We start from the raw sequence: 17680 nt of genomic DNA, 5'->3' as shown, positions 1-17680 counted from the left end.
ATAATCAATTTGGGCTTTGTGAGAGATTTCACTGATTTTGGCAAGTTTCTGAAATGTTTTACTTTCTCCTTTGCATATTTTAGTAGAAATTACCCCATTTGTCTGCTTTCTACTGCTAGAATGTAAGCTATAGGAGCAGGCATTTTCCCCTTTATGTCCAGATGCATACTCAAAGCCTTAATGGGTAGACACTCAATAAATTGAACCATAAATGACTTTTAAGTGTTGATTTCCTTGATTTGGAAACCTGGGTGTAATTGTGGAACCTGGATACCATGTAAGTGCGGTACAAGAACCAGGTTTTGTCTAAACAGCAGGTTTTATTTTAGCCTTAATATAAACACAGGAAAGTTCTGGTAAAACACAACCATACAATTTCTTGTCTACTTGGTTTATTGTGGGGGTTGGCAAAAGAGTCACATATAGCTCAGTATGGAAGCTATAGTTTCCTTTTCTGATTATGGATTTCTTCTTTCAACTCAGAATCTCCATTTCCAGTTTTTGAGAATCTTTGGTTCAGCTCAAAGATAATTCCTATATCTCAATTGCATAGCTTGTATCATTAATTTCAGAGATAAATTATGATAATGAGATATCAATCTTCACCAACATTGACTGGTTAACCTATAGAGGACAAGACTGTAGAACTCCTATTACATTAAGAAATAATAATTACTGTAAATACAGTAATTTCCTGAAGAAATAGTTTACGGATGTCTTTGAAGTTGCAAGTCGGTATCTTCCACCTCTAGTGTATTCTATTTCTACAGAAACAGTCATGTCATTAGCCTATGAAAAAAGACTCCATGATGTAATAAACAGACAAAAGACAATCCAAGTACAATTTTTTAATAAAGATAATTACAAAAGATGGAAAAATCAGCTCAGAACGGCCAATTACTTCTTTAATAGAGCAGTTTTTTGACATATAACACATCAGTTTTAAATACTATCACATAAAGCATGGTGGAGAAAAGAAATTTTGCTTCATAATTAGAAAACTCACAATAAAACTTGCCAAGAAAAACAAAACCAAAAAAAGCCATTTTGAAAATAAATACAGTCCATGCCAAAGTAGTATAAAATGAAGCCAGAAGTCTTCAAAAAGAAAACATTTTTCTTCCCAATATTTTCTCACTGAAAGTGATGAGACTCTCAAATTCAAGGGTTGCTGAGCTGTTCTGATTTGGTTCTGTTAAAAGAGGCAACATGAAATATTAAAAACAGCATAATCATCATTTAAATGCACCGACCAATGGATCAGTCTTCATTGAGTCTTCATTCTTGGCTCCTACCAAGAAACATGTTAAGCTGATAGTGCCTTGAGTGTTTTTGGAGTACTGACTGCCTTGATCTTTCTAGTGGTTTTACAATCTATTCCAAGTCATCCTATGAAGGCTGGCACAAAATTATGTGTGGCCAAGCATTTACATGCTTTCCAACAACAAAAACCTCAACTACAGTTTTTAAAAAAATTATGTACGGTTTTAAAAAAAATTATGTTATGCTAGCCCAGTGCTTCTTAAATTTACCTGTCTCCCAACACTAAAAAATCATGTATACAGAAATAAGAGCACCATGAAAGATCACGAGTGCCTATATAAAAGTTAATAGCGGGCTTCCCTGGTAGCACAGTGGTTAAGAATCCACCTGCCAATGCAGGGGACACGGGTTTGAGCCCTGGTCTTGGAAGATACCACATGCCACGGAGCAACTAAGCCTGTGCACCACGACTACTGAGCCTGTGCTCTAGAGTCCATGAACCACAACTACTGAGCCCGCGCGCCTAGAGCCCATGCTCCGCAACAAGAGAAGCCACCGTAATGAGAAGCCCGCGCACCGCAACGAAGAGTAGCCCCCGCTTGCCCCAACTAGAGAAAGCCCGCGCGCAGCAATGAAGACCCAACACAGCCAAAAATAAATACATTAATTAAAAAAAAAAAGTTAATAGCAAAACAAGGCTCAGATAAATTATGTTCAAGAATATAAACTGATCTATATTCAGTTACAATACTGATTATTACCAGTCTTTGTAATTTTTTAAAAGCAAGCTACATAAATGAAAAATGAGAAAGTAGATGACATATAAACTAATAGTTAAGATACATATATTCTCTTATGCACCATTACAGACTAAAACTCAGAGCATCTCATAACAACTTACTGATATTCCAGGTTCAGTTCAGTACTTCTCAAAAGAACACATGTACACCCACCCCAACCCCAGTATGTGCTCACTTATAGTATATGAAAATTACTAGATAAAGAATATAGTTTACCCTTTGGTATCTGTTTTTTCACCACTATTGTCCTTGGACTTATCTTCTTCTTTAACATCTAAAAACAAAAATTGGGAAAAGATTAACACCTACTTTGAAATATAAAGTGTATACATTTTATTTTAAAATATATCTTACTTAAAATATTAAAAACTGCCATATACAATCTTACTATTCAGGAGATCAGTAACTAAATAAGCTTTGTGTTAGGTGCTGTACTAAATGACAGAGGTTTAAGGTGTCAGTATAACACTGTAGTCCTGCCTTTGGGAAGTTTTCTTCTATGGGATCACAGCACTACAGCCAGGATATGTGCTGTGAAGAAGTCCAGCCTACAGACGTGAGCACAGCACTGTGGGAGATTAGGAAAGGCTACGATGAAGAAGTGACATTTGAGAGACATTCAGAAGAATGAATAGTTTCTGGGTGGGAAACGGGGAGAAGTATCTTGAACAGAGGGAAAACTTAAAAGGACTTTGAGGCAAGAAGGAATCAGGCTGGAAGGAAGAACTGAAAGACCAATGTGGCTGGAGTACTGTGAGAAGGGGATAGAATTAGATGAGGCCAGAGACAAAACAGAAGCTAAATTCTATTGCTTATATAACCATTAGTTTTTAACCCTCACTATTTAAGTACCAAAACTTTACCATTTAAAAAAAAATTAATGAAACAAGAGGAGCAACACTACCTATTCAAGATCACTGAAACAAATTAGCCCAAATGTACTAAATTTTTTCTTTAGATAAGCAAATGAACCAAAGTTGTAAGGCACTGATTATAATACAAACACACGGCAATATGGTTACTATGACATTTGTTTAGGCTTCTGGCTTAATTTAGGATGTGCAAACTTAAATAATTCAAAGTGCCAAATGGGATAGGGGGAGGGAGGTAGAGAAAAGAAACGTTCCTAACTTCAGTTTTTTAACTACAGATTTAAAAAAATGTTTTCTATGGTAATATTTCTTTTATCTGTAGGCTGTAAGATTTTAACAAACGCAAGACCCTATAAGAAGAATTTCATTACCAAATTTCATTACCGTATCAGTAACAAAAGAATTTAGGAACTACTATGAGATTAATCCACCACCAGGCCATTAAGCCAGATCAAAAAGTACTCTCATTTTTAGCTTAAATAGCAATGAAAGATAAGCACCATAGTGCACCCACTTTCCTGTTTGGAAGAAAAAGCACAGAAAAGATAAAAGATTTAAAAACAGGAAGAAACACCAAAAAGGAAAACAAACAAACAAACAAACAGAAAAACCAGACAAGACAAGTTAACAGTAAGAGAAAAAAATACTAGAAAAATCCTACAACTAAAGCTAAGTCCTTCTTACCTCCATCACAGCTGGAATTTCTGGATGTCAATCAGTACACAAGAGTAGACTGGAGCCATCATTGTAATACATTGGGAAGTTAAAATTATAAAATGGTAGATAGAGAACAGTAGTGTATAGAGGAGTCAGACCACGAACAAGAACAGAACTAGATGCGTCAGACATGCTACGGATTCCTAACTCTCTAGTAAAAAAGAACACGAGAGCCAGCTTACTCACATAACTTCAATATGATAGGAAAAGGATGTTGGACCAGTATCTCTGAATCAGTTTTCCACATGCTACAGGGTCAAAATTAACAGGTGAACTAAAACCTGTGCTCATCACCTTTACTTGCATATAGGTATCAGGTATCCATCAGGAAATGCACCAAGTGCAAGAATACAGATATTTAGCATATTGCATTCTCTAGCCATGAGCAGCTCTATCTAGCAGAGAGATATATAAAGTCCCTAGTGAGGTGATAATACAATGTGTTAAATAAAATAAAATGACCCAGGTATGTGTAAATGCTCTGGAAACTCAGATAAAAGTAACACATTCTGGTAGCAAATTCAATGCCCTAAAGCATCTATTTTCTCAACAAACTGACATAGCATTTTTAAAATTAAGACAGCAGAAAGTATTATCTCCTCCCAACCCAGCCCCCAAATCCCTTCCCATCTTTCTGCAGCTTTTATGTTTCCTTCATATAATTTCTGAACAAAGTCTATTCTCTGAGCCTTTTCAAAATAGTGAAACTGGTCTAAGGATAGATAATGTGACTCTTCTGTGTTTTATTCCCATCACATAAAGTTATAGGTAGTTACAAAAATTATCTTAGAATTTCAGCTCTGCTCACAGGCTACATATTGATCTATAACCACTTTGTCCTCTCTCTTACCCAATCTATATCATAGTGCAATGTTCACTATTTTAAGCCTATGTCATCAAGAAGAGATAGTTTCCTGTAATATAAAAACAAATGTGACTAATAACATTCAGAGAGCTCTAATTAAAAGAGCTTACTTACATGGGGGGAAGAAAAAAAGTCACCTACTGAGCACACTCACCCCCTCCAATACTTGTGTCATTGACTTCAGGATCTCATAAAAATTGCAGTATAGCTCACTTTCAAAAACTTACAATTAAAACATTAATCAAAAAATATATCTGACCTGTTTTTTTGTCCTCCGTTTCCTTCTTGTCTTCTTCAATTCTAGCTTTCTTTGCTCCTTTCTTATGATCAGCCACATTTCTACGACCTCCCTCTCCTTCGTCCTCAGAATCTGAGAATTCTTCATCACAAGCTATCCGTTTGTCTGATGCTCGAACTGATACATTAAAGATTTTTAATAAAAGTTTTGACAAAAGCAGTCACAGGTTTTACAATTGTTAAGTGCACCCCTCTACAAAAGAACTAGCCAGTCACCACATTTAAAAGTAAGGGTAACAGATTTTAAGATTAGAACTGAATGCATGGCTTGCTAAATACTGAAAATTTAGCTTTAGGAAGAAATAATTCAAAGAAACATGAAAAACATTTGCAGATCTCATTAAAAAAACAAACAACTTTGGAGGAAAAAAAAATGTGTTTTCCTGATAGGTAGTGGGAATGATGTCTTCAAATAAAAAGTAATCCTTTATTTCAAAGCTGAGAGGGGAAGTAGAGAAAATAAAAAATATCATTAACACCAAGTATGTTAGAATGTCTATACCGTGAGAGTATACCATTATGCTATAAACCTACGAATCATATTAAGTGGAATTAGACTGTAGAATCAAACAGAAGGTGCTTAATGTTATTCAACTCACTCTACATAAGTGGTTAATTTGTGGAAACTTTTGATCATATATGTAGTCAAATAAACTGAAATGGCTGATACTCCAATCAAGCTTTGAGACATAGGAAATTAAATCCACGTAAGATTAAAAAAATAGTAAAAATAAAGTCAAGTAATGATAGTGTGCTCATGAACAGGGGTCCCCAATGCCCCGGTCCATGGGCTGGTACCGGTCTGCAGCCTGTTAGGAACCAGGCCGCACAGCAGGGGCTGAGCGGTGGGCGAGCGAATCAGTGAAGCTCCATCTGCCGCTCCCCATCGCCTTCATTACCGCCTGAACCATCCCCACCCCCGGTGTGGAAAAACTGTCTTCCACGAAACCAGTCCCTGCTGCCAAAAAGGTTGGGGACTGCTGCTCATGAAAACATGTGAAGTTCTTGGGCCACCAAAACCTTCAATTTATAGTATTCTTTTAATAAACCAGAAAAATGTAACAATACACATTAAGGGACTTTCTTACTAGAAATTCTCTTGTCTGGATCTTCTCCATCTTCATCTCCACTGTCTTCATGAACTGCATCTTCTGGAATAGCTTGCATTTGGACGCCAGGGGCATGTGGCAACATGCGTAAATTTTCAAATAAACGCTGTCTAAATTACAACATGCGCAGTTATTAGAAAAAAATATTTTCTTTCAAGTTCCTTTTAAATGTAAGAGGAAACATTATGCAAAAAAATTGCATCTTTTATCTCGCTTAACCTATGAATTAAAATAGTAACATTTACTGAGCACTGATACTTTACATATTATTAACCTGTTTAATCCTCAAAATTTACAAGATAGATACTATTTCATCCCCCATTTCAAGGATGAGGAAATATAAGCGCAAAGGCAAATTAACTTGCCAAAAGTCACAGAGCTAGTGTGTGGTAAAGCGAGGACACAAACCCAGGTCTGTGTACTACAATGTCTCTCTAAACACCCCGCTTTTAGATAAAGCTTTATCAAAATGTTTCAATGAAAATAAATTTCACTTTCATGTAAGGTAAGAAAATATAAAATTTATAGTGCCCCTTTCAATTGAAAAATCCATTTTAACTAATAGAATATGGAAATATTTTTGAGCTATGAATCCCATACATTTTCCATTATTTTATAAAATTAATCAATAACCTTAAGGTTTCAAATACTTTTGACAAAGGAAATACCTATGTATAAAGCTAAAATGACCTACTGCATTTGGCCCTCTAAAAACTCTTAATGCTGTATCAAGATGAAATGTTTATCAAATCAATTCAATGATGTCTTACTTTATCTTTTCCATATATTCTGGAGTGTTCTGGTTTGTCATGTTTGAAGGACTAATATGCAGTTTGAAGTCTGGTCCAAAATACTCAAAGTAATCATTATATGGCAATTCTATCAAAAGCAATGAAATAAAGTTACATATTAAAAGCTCAATTTTCACACAGATCCATGCACAAAATCCAGATTCAAGTTGTGAAATATTTCCAGAGAAAATGTTTAAAAGTGAATGCAAAATGAATTCATTAAGTGACTGCTCTCCTATTTACATGGTTTTGGAATCAACTGTAATCACCTCAACATCTTTTTCTATGAATTGACAGTTCATCCAATAAAGACATCAAAATAAGAACACTTACCATTGGGAATCTCACAATCAAGGGCAACAGCAGTCTCATATGTCCAACATCGAGCAACATTGCGGATTGTGTATCCACCTCCCCCAAGCATCAGTAATGGTAAATTGAAAGTTTTTACAACTTCTACACATTTAGCATGACCTAAAATAAAGAAAATTTGTGTAACAATACATCTGCACATTGTAACAGTTGGAAAAATAAATTTTAAAAAGATAATATAAACAATACTTTACTCAACCAAAATAGCTTTAATATGTGAAAATTTCTAGTTTAAAACTTTTATCAATAAAACACCTTTTATGCAATGATATACAAAACACAATAAGACATAACTGGTTATGTTAGCAAGTGTCCCTGATTAAATATACAACTATATTAAATTAAAATATGAATATAACATTTTATTAACGTGATATGAAGATATTATGTTCCTGTGAGGTTACCTGGGGGGAAAAATAAGTGAGGTTGCAATGAAACATTGTATAATCTAATCTAAACTGTCTTTTTGTTACCACTTTCCTCCATAGACATATACAGAAAAATTATGTAAGGCTATACAGGTTTAACTATACGTTATCATTAGGCAGTGGTATTATGGACATTTTTCTTATCTAAAATTATAAAATTTATATCTATTACTATTATAAAAAACTTTAACCAATTTCTATGTGTAGAAATTTCAGTATAAAGTAAACCTAACATGAAAACAAAATCTTTCCTTTGGATGTCATAGTTTAAAAATCAGTTACGAGTTACTAGTAACTTCTTATATTATCATCATCATTCAGGAACACAAGTCAATGTTTAAAGCAAGAAAAAAATCCTTCAATTACGGAAGAAATTGATGTATGTTGAATAATATTTTGGAAAAATCAAAATAGTACAAAGAAAAAACTACCTAAAATTCTATCATCCAAAGAGTTTTTTGAATATTCCTTTCCAATTCTTTTTTAGTTAATTTTTAAAAGCTTAATGGTATGTTTTCTTCATGTAACTATACTGTGAGCATTTTCATTAAGTACTCTTCAATAGTTACATTATATGCTTTGTGACCACCTAGAGGGGTGGGATAGGGAGGGTGGGAGGGAGGGAGATGCAAGAGGGAAGAGATATGGGGACATATGTATAACTGATTTACTTTGTTATAAAGCAGAAACTGACACACCACTGTAAAGCAATTATACTCCAATAAAGATGTTAAAAAAAAGGGTATACAAATATGTATAAATACTTGAAATTATGTATAAGGACATAAATAGTGTAAACACATAAACATATAACATATATAAAAACATATATGTATATAAAAACAGTTATATTATATGATTCATAACCCAACTGTTATTACTGCAATTATGAAAATTCAGGCTTCTTATAATAGAGAAAAACCGTTTGGGTTTTTTTTTTTTTTTTTTTTTTTTTTTTTTTTGCGGTACGCGGGCCTCTCACTGTTGTGGCCTCTCCCATTGCGGAGCACAGGCTCCGGATGCGCAGGCTCAGCGGCCATGGCTCACGGGCCCAGCCGCTCCGTGGCATGTGGGATCTTCCCAGAACGGGGCACGAACCCGTGTCCCCTGCATCGGCAGGCGGACTCTCAACCACTGCGCCACCAGGGAAGCCCCGTTTGGGTATTTTTTAAAGATGAAATAAACAAACAGTTAACTTAAAGATAACAGTAAAGATAGCTGGCTAAACAAAGACATTTACTTTTCTTCCATCTCAAAACCTGATAAAAATGATTATAAAGGAATTTTTTAAAGGCTAAAATTTATAAAAATGAAGAATGGGAGAGCATACACAGTATCAATATAAAATAAGATAGAAAGGAGACAGACAGGAGGTAAACTGACGTTAGCAGTTTGAATTGAAGCTGGCAGTGGAGAAAGCTTGGAATCAAGTTTAACATTTGGGATTGCAAACATCTTTACACGCTTTATACAACGGACATTCTATCAGTCAGTTGAAATATAGATTTATAGTAAGAGTAAAATAAAATACTGTAGTTTGTGATTATGAAAGTTATTGCTTTTAAGTACAAAGGCATTAATAACTTTCAAAAAGTTAAGAAAACTGACAAGTTAATACATATCTTAAGAGTACATTAAGAAGATTTTAAGAAGATTGTATCCATTTTGAGGAAACAGATGGTTATCTGCACATTATTTTCAAGAATACGAAACTGCTGCTTTTTGGCCACTTTTGACCTAGCAAGAAAAGGGGCAATTAATTTCAAATTATTCAACCTAATATAAGCAGAATAGATTGATTACATCATAATTTTAATGCTGGCTGGCATAGGAGCTATCATAACATCAAATAAAATAGCCTTTAATACCTGTATTTAGTTATTAAATTGCATTTAGGCCAAGAGTTGTTCTGGAAAAAGTTCTACTTGAGAATTCTTCACATTTTGAGAGAATTCAAAGCAGAACATGAACTTGTTAGCTAAAAGTTCACAAGGAAAACAACTCCAAAATCATGTACAATATCTGTGATAAATCACAACTAATCCACACATATAAATTTTAAGAACTTATTAAATAAAATTTCAGATTTATTCTTATACCCTAGCAGTTCATTCCATAATGGTGATCTTTACTTTGGTCTGGACCTCTATCATATGTTGATTTCAACACTTATAAGCAAAGAACAGCTCGATGTTCTACCAGATCTACAGAGGAAATTCACCCAAACAGGAACAAGTCAGAAGGCTGTTCTTCATGGAGGTAAAGCTGATAGAACACTTGATCCATCTGAATATAATGTACTATTTATAAATACTGGCAATATATTAATGAGTAAGGAGAAAACTAAGGAAATGACAAAATTGTATGGGGAGAAACAAGTTATGCAAAAGGGAAATTGAATAAGCTGAAACATGCTTTAATGTTGCTGGTGATGCCATTAACACTGAATACCATGACCAAAATTCTGGTCTAAATACCAGATTTAAATGGTAAAAATGGAAATATTGGAAGGGTGTATGCATGTGTTGGGGACAAAGTGGTGGCTCCCTCTTCTTTCACAATGGAAAGTGAATATACAAGGTTAAAATTAAAAGTTAAAAATAACAAAGCTTGGGCAATTCCCCTGTGGTCCAGTGGTTAGGACTCTACACTTGCACTGACAAGGACCTGGGTTCAATCCCTGGTCAGGGAACTAAGATCCCACATGCTGCATGGTGCAGTCAAGGAAAAAAAGAAAGAAAGAAAATCTTGCATGTTATTTAAAGAAAGGTAAGCACCAAAAGAATCAACAAAAATTGTTGAAAATTATGCTAAGTGTAATATGTAGAATCAAAAAAACAAATGAACAAACATAACTAAACAGAAACAGTCACAGATATAGAGAACAAACAGATGGTTGCCAGAGCGGAGGAGAGAAATATATGAGGGAGATTAAGAGGTACAAACACTGAGTTACAAAATAAATGAGTTACAGGTATGAAATGTACAGAGTGGGGAATATAGTCAATAGAAATATAATATTTTTGTATGATGACAGATGACAACTAGACTTAGCGTGGCAATCACTTTGAAATGTATAGAAATATCAAACCACAATGTTGTGGACCAGGAACTAACATAGTGTTGTAGGTCAGTATATTTTGAAAACAAACAACAAACAAACTCATAGAAAAAGAGATCAGATTTGTGATTAGCAGAGGCAAGGAGTCGGGGGAGGGGAGATTAGATGAAGATAGAAGGTACAAACTTCCAGTTAGAAGATAAATAAGTATTAGGGATGAAATGTATAACACGATAAAGATAATCAGCACTGCTGTATGTTATAAATGAAAGCTGTTAAAGAGAGTAAATCCTAAGAGTTTGCATCACAAAGAAAAATATACATATTTTTAATGTATTTCTTTAATGCTGTACCTATAGGAGATAAGTGTTCACTAAACCTACTGTGTTAATCATTTCATGATGCTGAAATCATGATATTGAAGTCAAATCATTATGTTGTACATCTTACGCTCACATGGTGCTGTATGCCAACAACATCTCAATAAAACTGGAATAAATAAATAAACATAAATAAAAGTTAAAAAAAAGAAGAGGGCCTCCCTGGTGGCGCAGTGGTTAAGAGTCCGCCTGCCGATGCAGGGGATACGGGTTCGTGCCCCGGTCTGGGAGGATCCCACATGCCGCGGAGCGGCTGGGCCCGTGAGCCACGGCCGCTGGGCCTGCGCATCCGGAGCCTGTGCTCCGCAACGGGAGAGGCCACAACAGTGAGAGGCCCACATACCGCAAAAAGAAAAAAGAAAAGAAGAAAATCACTGCCTTGGTTGGTATTGCAACAAGCCTTATAAAACTACTCATGTATGAATATATACATAAATTTGACAAAATAAAAGATATATACATATGACAAAAACCCATAAAAAACACACGGTTCCCTGTTAAAATAACAGGTAAAAATTAAATGACAACTTTTATGGGAAGTTCTTAGGAAGAAAAAAAAATTTTTCCCTGGAATATCACCCTTCAAATTGCTTACCTTTGACTGTCAAATTGAAGCAACCAAGTCTATCACCAGATAGTGAGTCTGCACCACACTGTAGCACCACAGCACTAGGTTGATACATCTCCATCACTTTTGAGATAATCTATGTACAAGGTAACAAATGTTAATGTCTCTAAAAAACATTTTAGAAACCTTTTCATTTTTGAAAATAATAATACTTACAGGCTTAAATATCTGCCCATATGATTCATCATCTATACCATCTCTCATTGGAAAATTGACAGCATAGTATTTGCCTTTTCCTGCACCAATATCCTAAAATACATAGTTAAATAGATCTCAGAGAATATATCATAATAAAAAGTCTGACATATTTAATTATTAAAATATTTTTAAAAGATTAAAAGACTAGGTAACAAAACCCAATTCTTAATTCATCTAGAAGGCTGAGAAAGGAAATAATACAGAAAAAGTACATATTACAACATTTATGGATGGCTTATAAAGCTGAAAAGAACCAATTCCACTTAATCTGTAATGATTATTTTGGGGAGAAAAGAAAGTTAACACAGTTAAAGGCAATTTGAAGTTAAATATTACCCAAGAAATTTGTCATAAACAAAATACACAAGACAACTTTATAGGTAAAACTGTAGGAAATATAAACTCTGAGCCAAAGAACCCTGCAGGACAATTGTCTCTAAAGTAGAATCCTTCTTGTGGCTCACAATCTAGTATGAGTTTACTTATAAGACTTTCTTGAAGCTTTAACAGTTGCAGACTAAAGCACTGAAATCTGTTCTTTAATTGGGCTTGAAATAAATTTTGTTTCTACTTGTTGAATAAGTACCACTCTAGGCATTAATACCTCCCAAAAGAAGCAAAGGAGAGAAATTGAGAGCTGGGTTCCAGCTACACACACACAAACACACACACACACTTAAAACATACATACATGTATTATATATACTTATTTATTTGTATATGTTATGCATGTGTATATCTATGTATGTGTATGTTCATACAGATATATACACACAAAAACAGTTGACCTTTGAACAACACCAGGGTTAGGGGTACAGACCCCTGTATAGTTGAAAACCTGAATTTAACTTTACAGTCTGTCCTCAATCTCCATGATTCTGCATCTGCAGATCAACCAACTGTGAGTTGTGTAGCACTGTAGTAATTATTTATTGAAAAAAATCTACATAGAAGTTCAAACCTGTGTTGCTCAAGGGTCAACTGTATATTCCTAGAAGATATGGCTGAGACATTTCTACAAAACAGTGCTTTAACTACAACATCAAAGGATTGGGGGTAACTGATTCTTACATGTTTTAAATTACAGTTGACCCTTAAACAACAGGGTTTGAATTGTGGGTCCACTTACATGCAGATTTTTTTCAATAAATGTATTGCAAAATTTTTCTGGAGATTTGCAACAACCTGAAAAAACTTGCACATGACTGCAGTCTAGAAATATTTTTAAAAATTAAGAAAAAGTTAGGTATGTTATGAATGCATAAAATACATGTAGATATACATACACAGAATATGTTAATTGATTTTATATCATCACGAAGGCTATTAGTATTTATGCTTTTGGGGAGTCAGAGTCATATGCAGATTTTCAACTGCACAGGAGTCAGTGCCCTGACCTTCTCATTCTTCAAGGGTCAACTGTAGAATGTCTCAATATATATGAATCTTTAGAATTACTAATACAAATACATGTTCTTCTCTTATCTCTCATGGAACGATCTCAGCTTGAACTCATTTTTTTTAAAAAGCATAGCCTACCCTTCAATATTAGAGTTATTATGATCCAACTTTCAATGAAAAAGCATGAAATTACACTCACTCCTACAATTTTTCTTAAAGAATCTAAATTTTTATATAACTAAATACAAACTATACACATGTAGACAAACTTAAAGAACTGTAAATCCCTAGACTTCTGCACTAAAAACACAGTTGGAATACATGTTGACACTAAGATTTCACAATACAGAAAGTTGGTCAGCACTTCTCACTCTAGCTAAAGGCTGGTAACTCAGAACTGTGGCCTTTGTTGGACCAAGTTTTATACCTTCCATTTCTTATTCCACAACTACTACTTTATCTCACCTTTGGTTTTTTTTCTTCCACCTAGACTACTGATCTAATAAATGCAAGCATAGTTCTAACAACAATCTAAGCTTAGAGTATCCTTCTTTTCTGATTTAGAATGAATCGTCAGGTAGAAAAGGTAATGTTTATTAAGTTATACTTGAGTTTCACAGAAGTCCAAATACAACTACACATATAATGAAGCAGTTGATTTTAGTTTCCTAAATTTGGGGTACACCTTTATAATATGCAAAAGGAAAAAATTTTGACATTTTATACAGGGAGTATAAAATCCTAAGAAAAGAGATACTGAAAGTCATTCTCAATCTTTTTAAAACACATATTCTCCAATATTTTCTAACAACTTCAAGTACACTGTCAGAAATTAAAACAGAGGCTTCCATTTGCTATTTCTGAGATTATTAGAATTGTATTGCAAAGACATTATCTTTCTTTAAGCTTAAAGCTGGAAAGCTTTTGTTTAATTTCTACCAGAGTGCAATGGTTATACACAAACAAATTCTACTGGTTTAGAACAGTGGTTCTCAAACTTTAGTGTGCAGAAGAGAATCATCCAGAGTTCCTAAAGTCTGAGAATATGTGCTTCTAAGTTCTCAGGTGATAGTGATTCTGCTAGTTTAAGGATCAATCTTTGGGAATCACTGATCTGTAAGATAAGACCAAGTGGGGAAAGTCACTGAATGAGCTAACACAGCAAGAAAGAACTGGAAATATAAATTATTTTAAAAGCCACATAATTTAAACTGAAATAAATGAAACAAATGACCTCTTACCCACTTATAGATAAAGGTTTCACCATCTGAATTCTTACTGAAAGAGCACAACCTTGTGATCAAATAATTAAGTCATACATTTGAAGACTACTTTAAGGTCGCTCTAAACTTTTGGTTGTTAAACTATAAAGACATACCACAGATCTGAAAAACAACCTTAACGAAACAGCTTAGAACCAATGCTGAATGCCATGCCAAAAGAAATCTCCCATATAATACAGCTAAACTAAAAACAGCTGTTTAAATTTCAGAATAAACTTCAACATGTTTGTAGTTTGGTTCAAAAAACCAAACCTACAGTGGAGCAAAAAAAAAAAAAAAAAAAAAACAACTTCAAGAGCACCAAATGAAAGAAGATAACAGAAATATAGAAATAAATGCACTTAATGTAATAGGCAGGCAGGATAAGCTATGATATTCTTTCTCTCCCCAAGGTAGGGGAGGGGGGGAGAGAGAGAATATACATACATTACAAATTTCAGAAGCCTAAAGAAAAAAAGGGATTAAAATTAGACCAATTAAATAAAGACCAATCATAAAAGGAGGGCAGTACAAGAAACTTAAAAAGACTCAATTATTTTATTCCACCAATCTTTATATTCAACAGCAATACAGGCTACCATCAAGTAGGTTTTGAAGATTCAAATTGAACATCAGAAAACTGCTTCATGCTTTGTGGATGTTCAAAAATATTTAGTCAACCAAAGAAAAAAGCTCAGCAAAAGAAAGCCCTTTAAGTTCTCATTGAATGTTTGCTTGTAGTCAGCAAAAGTGAATTCCAACAAATGTTATAGCATATAAAATGACTAATCCTATAAAATGACTAATCCTTCATACAAGATTCAAATTAATGACTCAGAAAAACATTAGTTCAGGTGTAAGATTACTAACCTCCTAGGTTAATCTCATAATATTTATTCAGACAGAATTCAGTCTTACCCTCAAGTCTCCCGTTCCAGGAAAGTATTCCCCATATTTATGGAATGATACAGTCATTACACGATCTGTTGTATAAAAAGCTTCTTCAACACCATCACCATGATGGATATCAATATCAATATATAAGACTCTCTGATGATACCTGAAAACAAAACCTTAAGTAAGTTTTCAAAAAGGTTTTAAGATGGGAAAAACCACCATGGATTCAGGAAACCTATTTTTGAGCTCCTGCATTCCAGAATGTTTAATCCCCTTTCTTTTCTTTACTTCCAGCCTAAGACACCATTCAAAGAGACCATCCTGAAGTTACAGTTTGAGCCCCAGACCTTTAAATCTTCCCTTTACAACCAATGTAGGTGACAAAATGTATTTACTCTGTGAAATCTGCCCTATTCTGCTTTAAAAACATAGTATATGTTTCTGTACATTAATAACTGAAGATTATACCTTACTTAAGATTGTTACTTTAAAACATCTCTCTAGCATATCTTTAGTATTATAAAATAGGGTTTGGCAATCTATGGTCCATAGTCCAAATTTGGACAATGGCCTCTTTCTGTATAGCCTTTGAGATAAGAATAGTTTTTAACATTTTTAAATGGCTGAAAAACAAAATCAAAATAATAACTTTGTGATATGTGACAATTAAATGAAATTCGAATTTCAATGTCCATAAGTAAAGTGTTACTGAAACATGGCCATGCTTGTTTGTTCACGTATTGTCTATGGCTTCTTTTTTATTTCAACTGAATGCTTGTGACAGAAACTACAAGTGGTATTCTCATCACTTCACAGTGCTGCTTGGAGAACTACATATTGCAGCAAAATTCGAATGCATTATAGGAGCCACGTGTATCACCATACTGGACATCTTATAACCAGTGCATACCCATGTCAAAACAAGAAAAAAGGAAAGTGAATTTCATATATCATCCTTTCAAGGCACAGTGAAGTGAGATTAGGGAATTAGATGGCAGAGCACTGTGTTTATTTTACAATAATACCACAGCCATGTCAAAAGAATACAATACAGGCTGACGTTACCAACTAAGCACTCACAAGAATATCCTACACTTGCAGGAAAGCAACATTCAGAAACTTGGAAAATAAAAACCAGAATGTCTCATCACAGACTTTCTTAAAAAAAGAAAAAAAAAAGTGTGAACAAAGTTAAGTGTCTGAGTGGCTCATAAGCTGTTTCCAATAGTCAATTAATTAAATCAAGTTTGCACTAGTTGAAGAAGTGTGTCCAGAGAAACTACATTAAACCTGTTAAGACTGTTAGCATGCAGGCAAGAACTGCTGCTCAGAGATGAAGACACAGCAACCAACATCAACAGTGAATTAAAAAATAAGGCAAGTGATTTCAAGGGGTTTTGCTTGGCTCTCAATTAGTCAATTGACAGAGGTCAGTTGTTTATTGAAGGAGTCAATACATAATTTTAAGTAACTGAAAAATTAGCCTTTATAAATAGTATGCATGGAATAACTTCAGGCAAGAACATTTTCGAAGTTAAGAAAACACCAATTTGTTACAATCTGAAGTAGGATCTACTAAGATGTGTTATAACTAATGAGGGTAAAGAATCTAACTTTGTACATCTCCAAAATCACAAATACCACTATAGATATTGCTCTCAAACTGCAGTCAAGAATAATTTTAACTCCTTTAGCAATTTAGATAATTATATCCATTAGCACAAAACCCCATTCTGTGTGGAAGCTAGGCAGTTAGCTGGTCTCATTCAACAGGTAAACACATTTCCTTTAACATAGGTTTCAAATTTTTGCCTTCAAAAGTTAAAATTACAAAATGGTAGAACATAAACTTCTAGGGTCATGTCATTTTTCATTAATTAAAACTATACCTCCAATCTAAATTGTCAAACTACTTCTAATATATTTTAGAAAGGTACTTAATGGAGCCTCAAACATTGATATGTACTTCTCATTCTTAATAATCCAAGGACTGGGCAAATTTCCTGTATTTTTACAATGGTTTGGAATGAATCCACAGATGATGATTCACCATCAACTATTTTCAACCCACTGTTCACTTTTGTTTTTTTAAGCCATAGATTTTTATTGTTTTAAATAAAACTTTTTCATAGGAAAAACATCAACACAAATTAACTTACTTTAGTAATTCAAGGATGGCAAGCACAATATCATTAACATAACAGAATCCTGATGCTTCTGATTTCTTAGCATGATGTAATCCTCCAGCCCAGTTAACAGCCATATCAGTCTGTTGTCGGTTTAACTTCACAGCCCCAGCTAACAAACAAGACAGGGGAGACTTTTAAATGTTTAAGATA

At 34.1% G+C, this 17680-nt stretch overlaps 1 protein-coding gene across 1 annotated transcript in view; it reads right to left on the bottom strand.

Moving 5' to 3' along the window:
* Positions 1–867: 867 nt before the first annotated feature.
* Positions 868–17680, bottom strand: part of HDAC2 (histone deacetylase 2) — a 31475-nt gene continuing 14662 nt past the window's right edge. The window contains exons 5-14 of the mRNA XM_060114369.1: positions 17501–17639; positions 15363–15504; positions 11740–11832; positions 11551–11659; positions 7048–7188; positions 6694–6802; positions 5903–6033; positions 4777–4932; positions 2280–2337; positions 868–1192 (exon numbers count right to left, since the gene is read on the bottom strand). Coding sequence (XP_059970352.1) covers positions 1162–1192; positions 2280–2337; positions 4777–4932; positions 5903–6033; positions 6694–6802; positions 7048–7188; positions 11551–11659; positions 11740–11832; positions 15363–15504; positions 17501–17639 — 1109 coding nt within the window. The 3' untranslated portion in view covers positions 868–1161. The remainder of the gene's footprint in view (positions 1193–2279; positions 2338–4776; positions 4933–5902; positions 6034–6693; positions 6803–7047; positions 7189–11550; positions 11660–11739; positions 11833–15362; positions 15505–17500; positions 17640–17680) is intronic.

This window comes from Mesoplodon densirostris, chromosome 12 (genome assembly GCF_025265405.1).
Source record: "Mesoplodon densirostris isolate mMesDen1 chromosome 12, mMesDen1 primary haplotype, whole genome shotgun sequence".
Lineage (NCBI taxonomy): Eukaryota > Metazoa > Chordata > Mammalia > Artiodactyla > Ziphiidae > Mesoplodon > Mesoplodon densirostris.
Note: the sequence above shows the minus strand (reverse complement) of the source record. Positions and strands in the feature narration are given on the sequence as shown.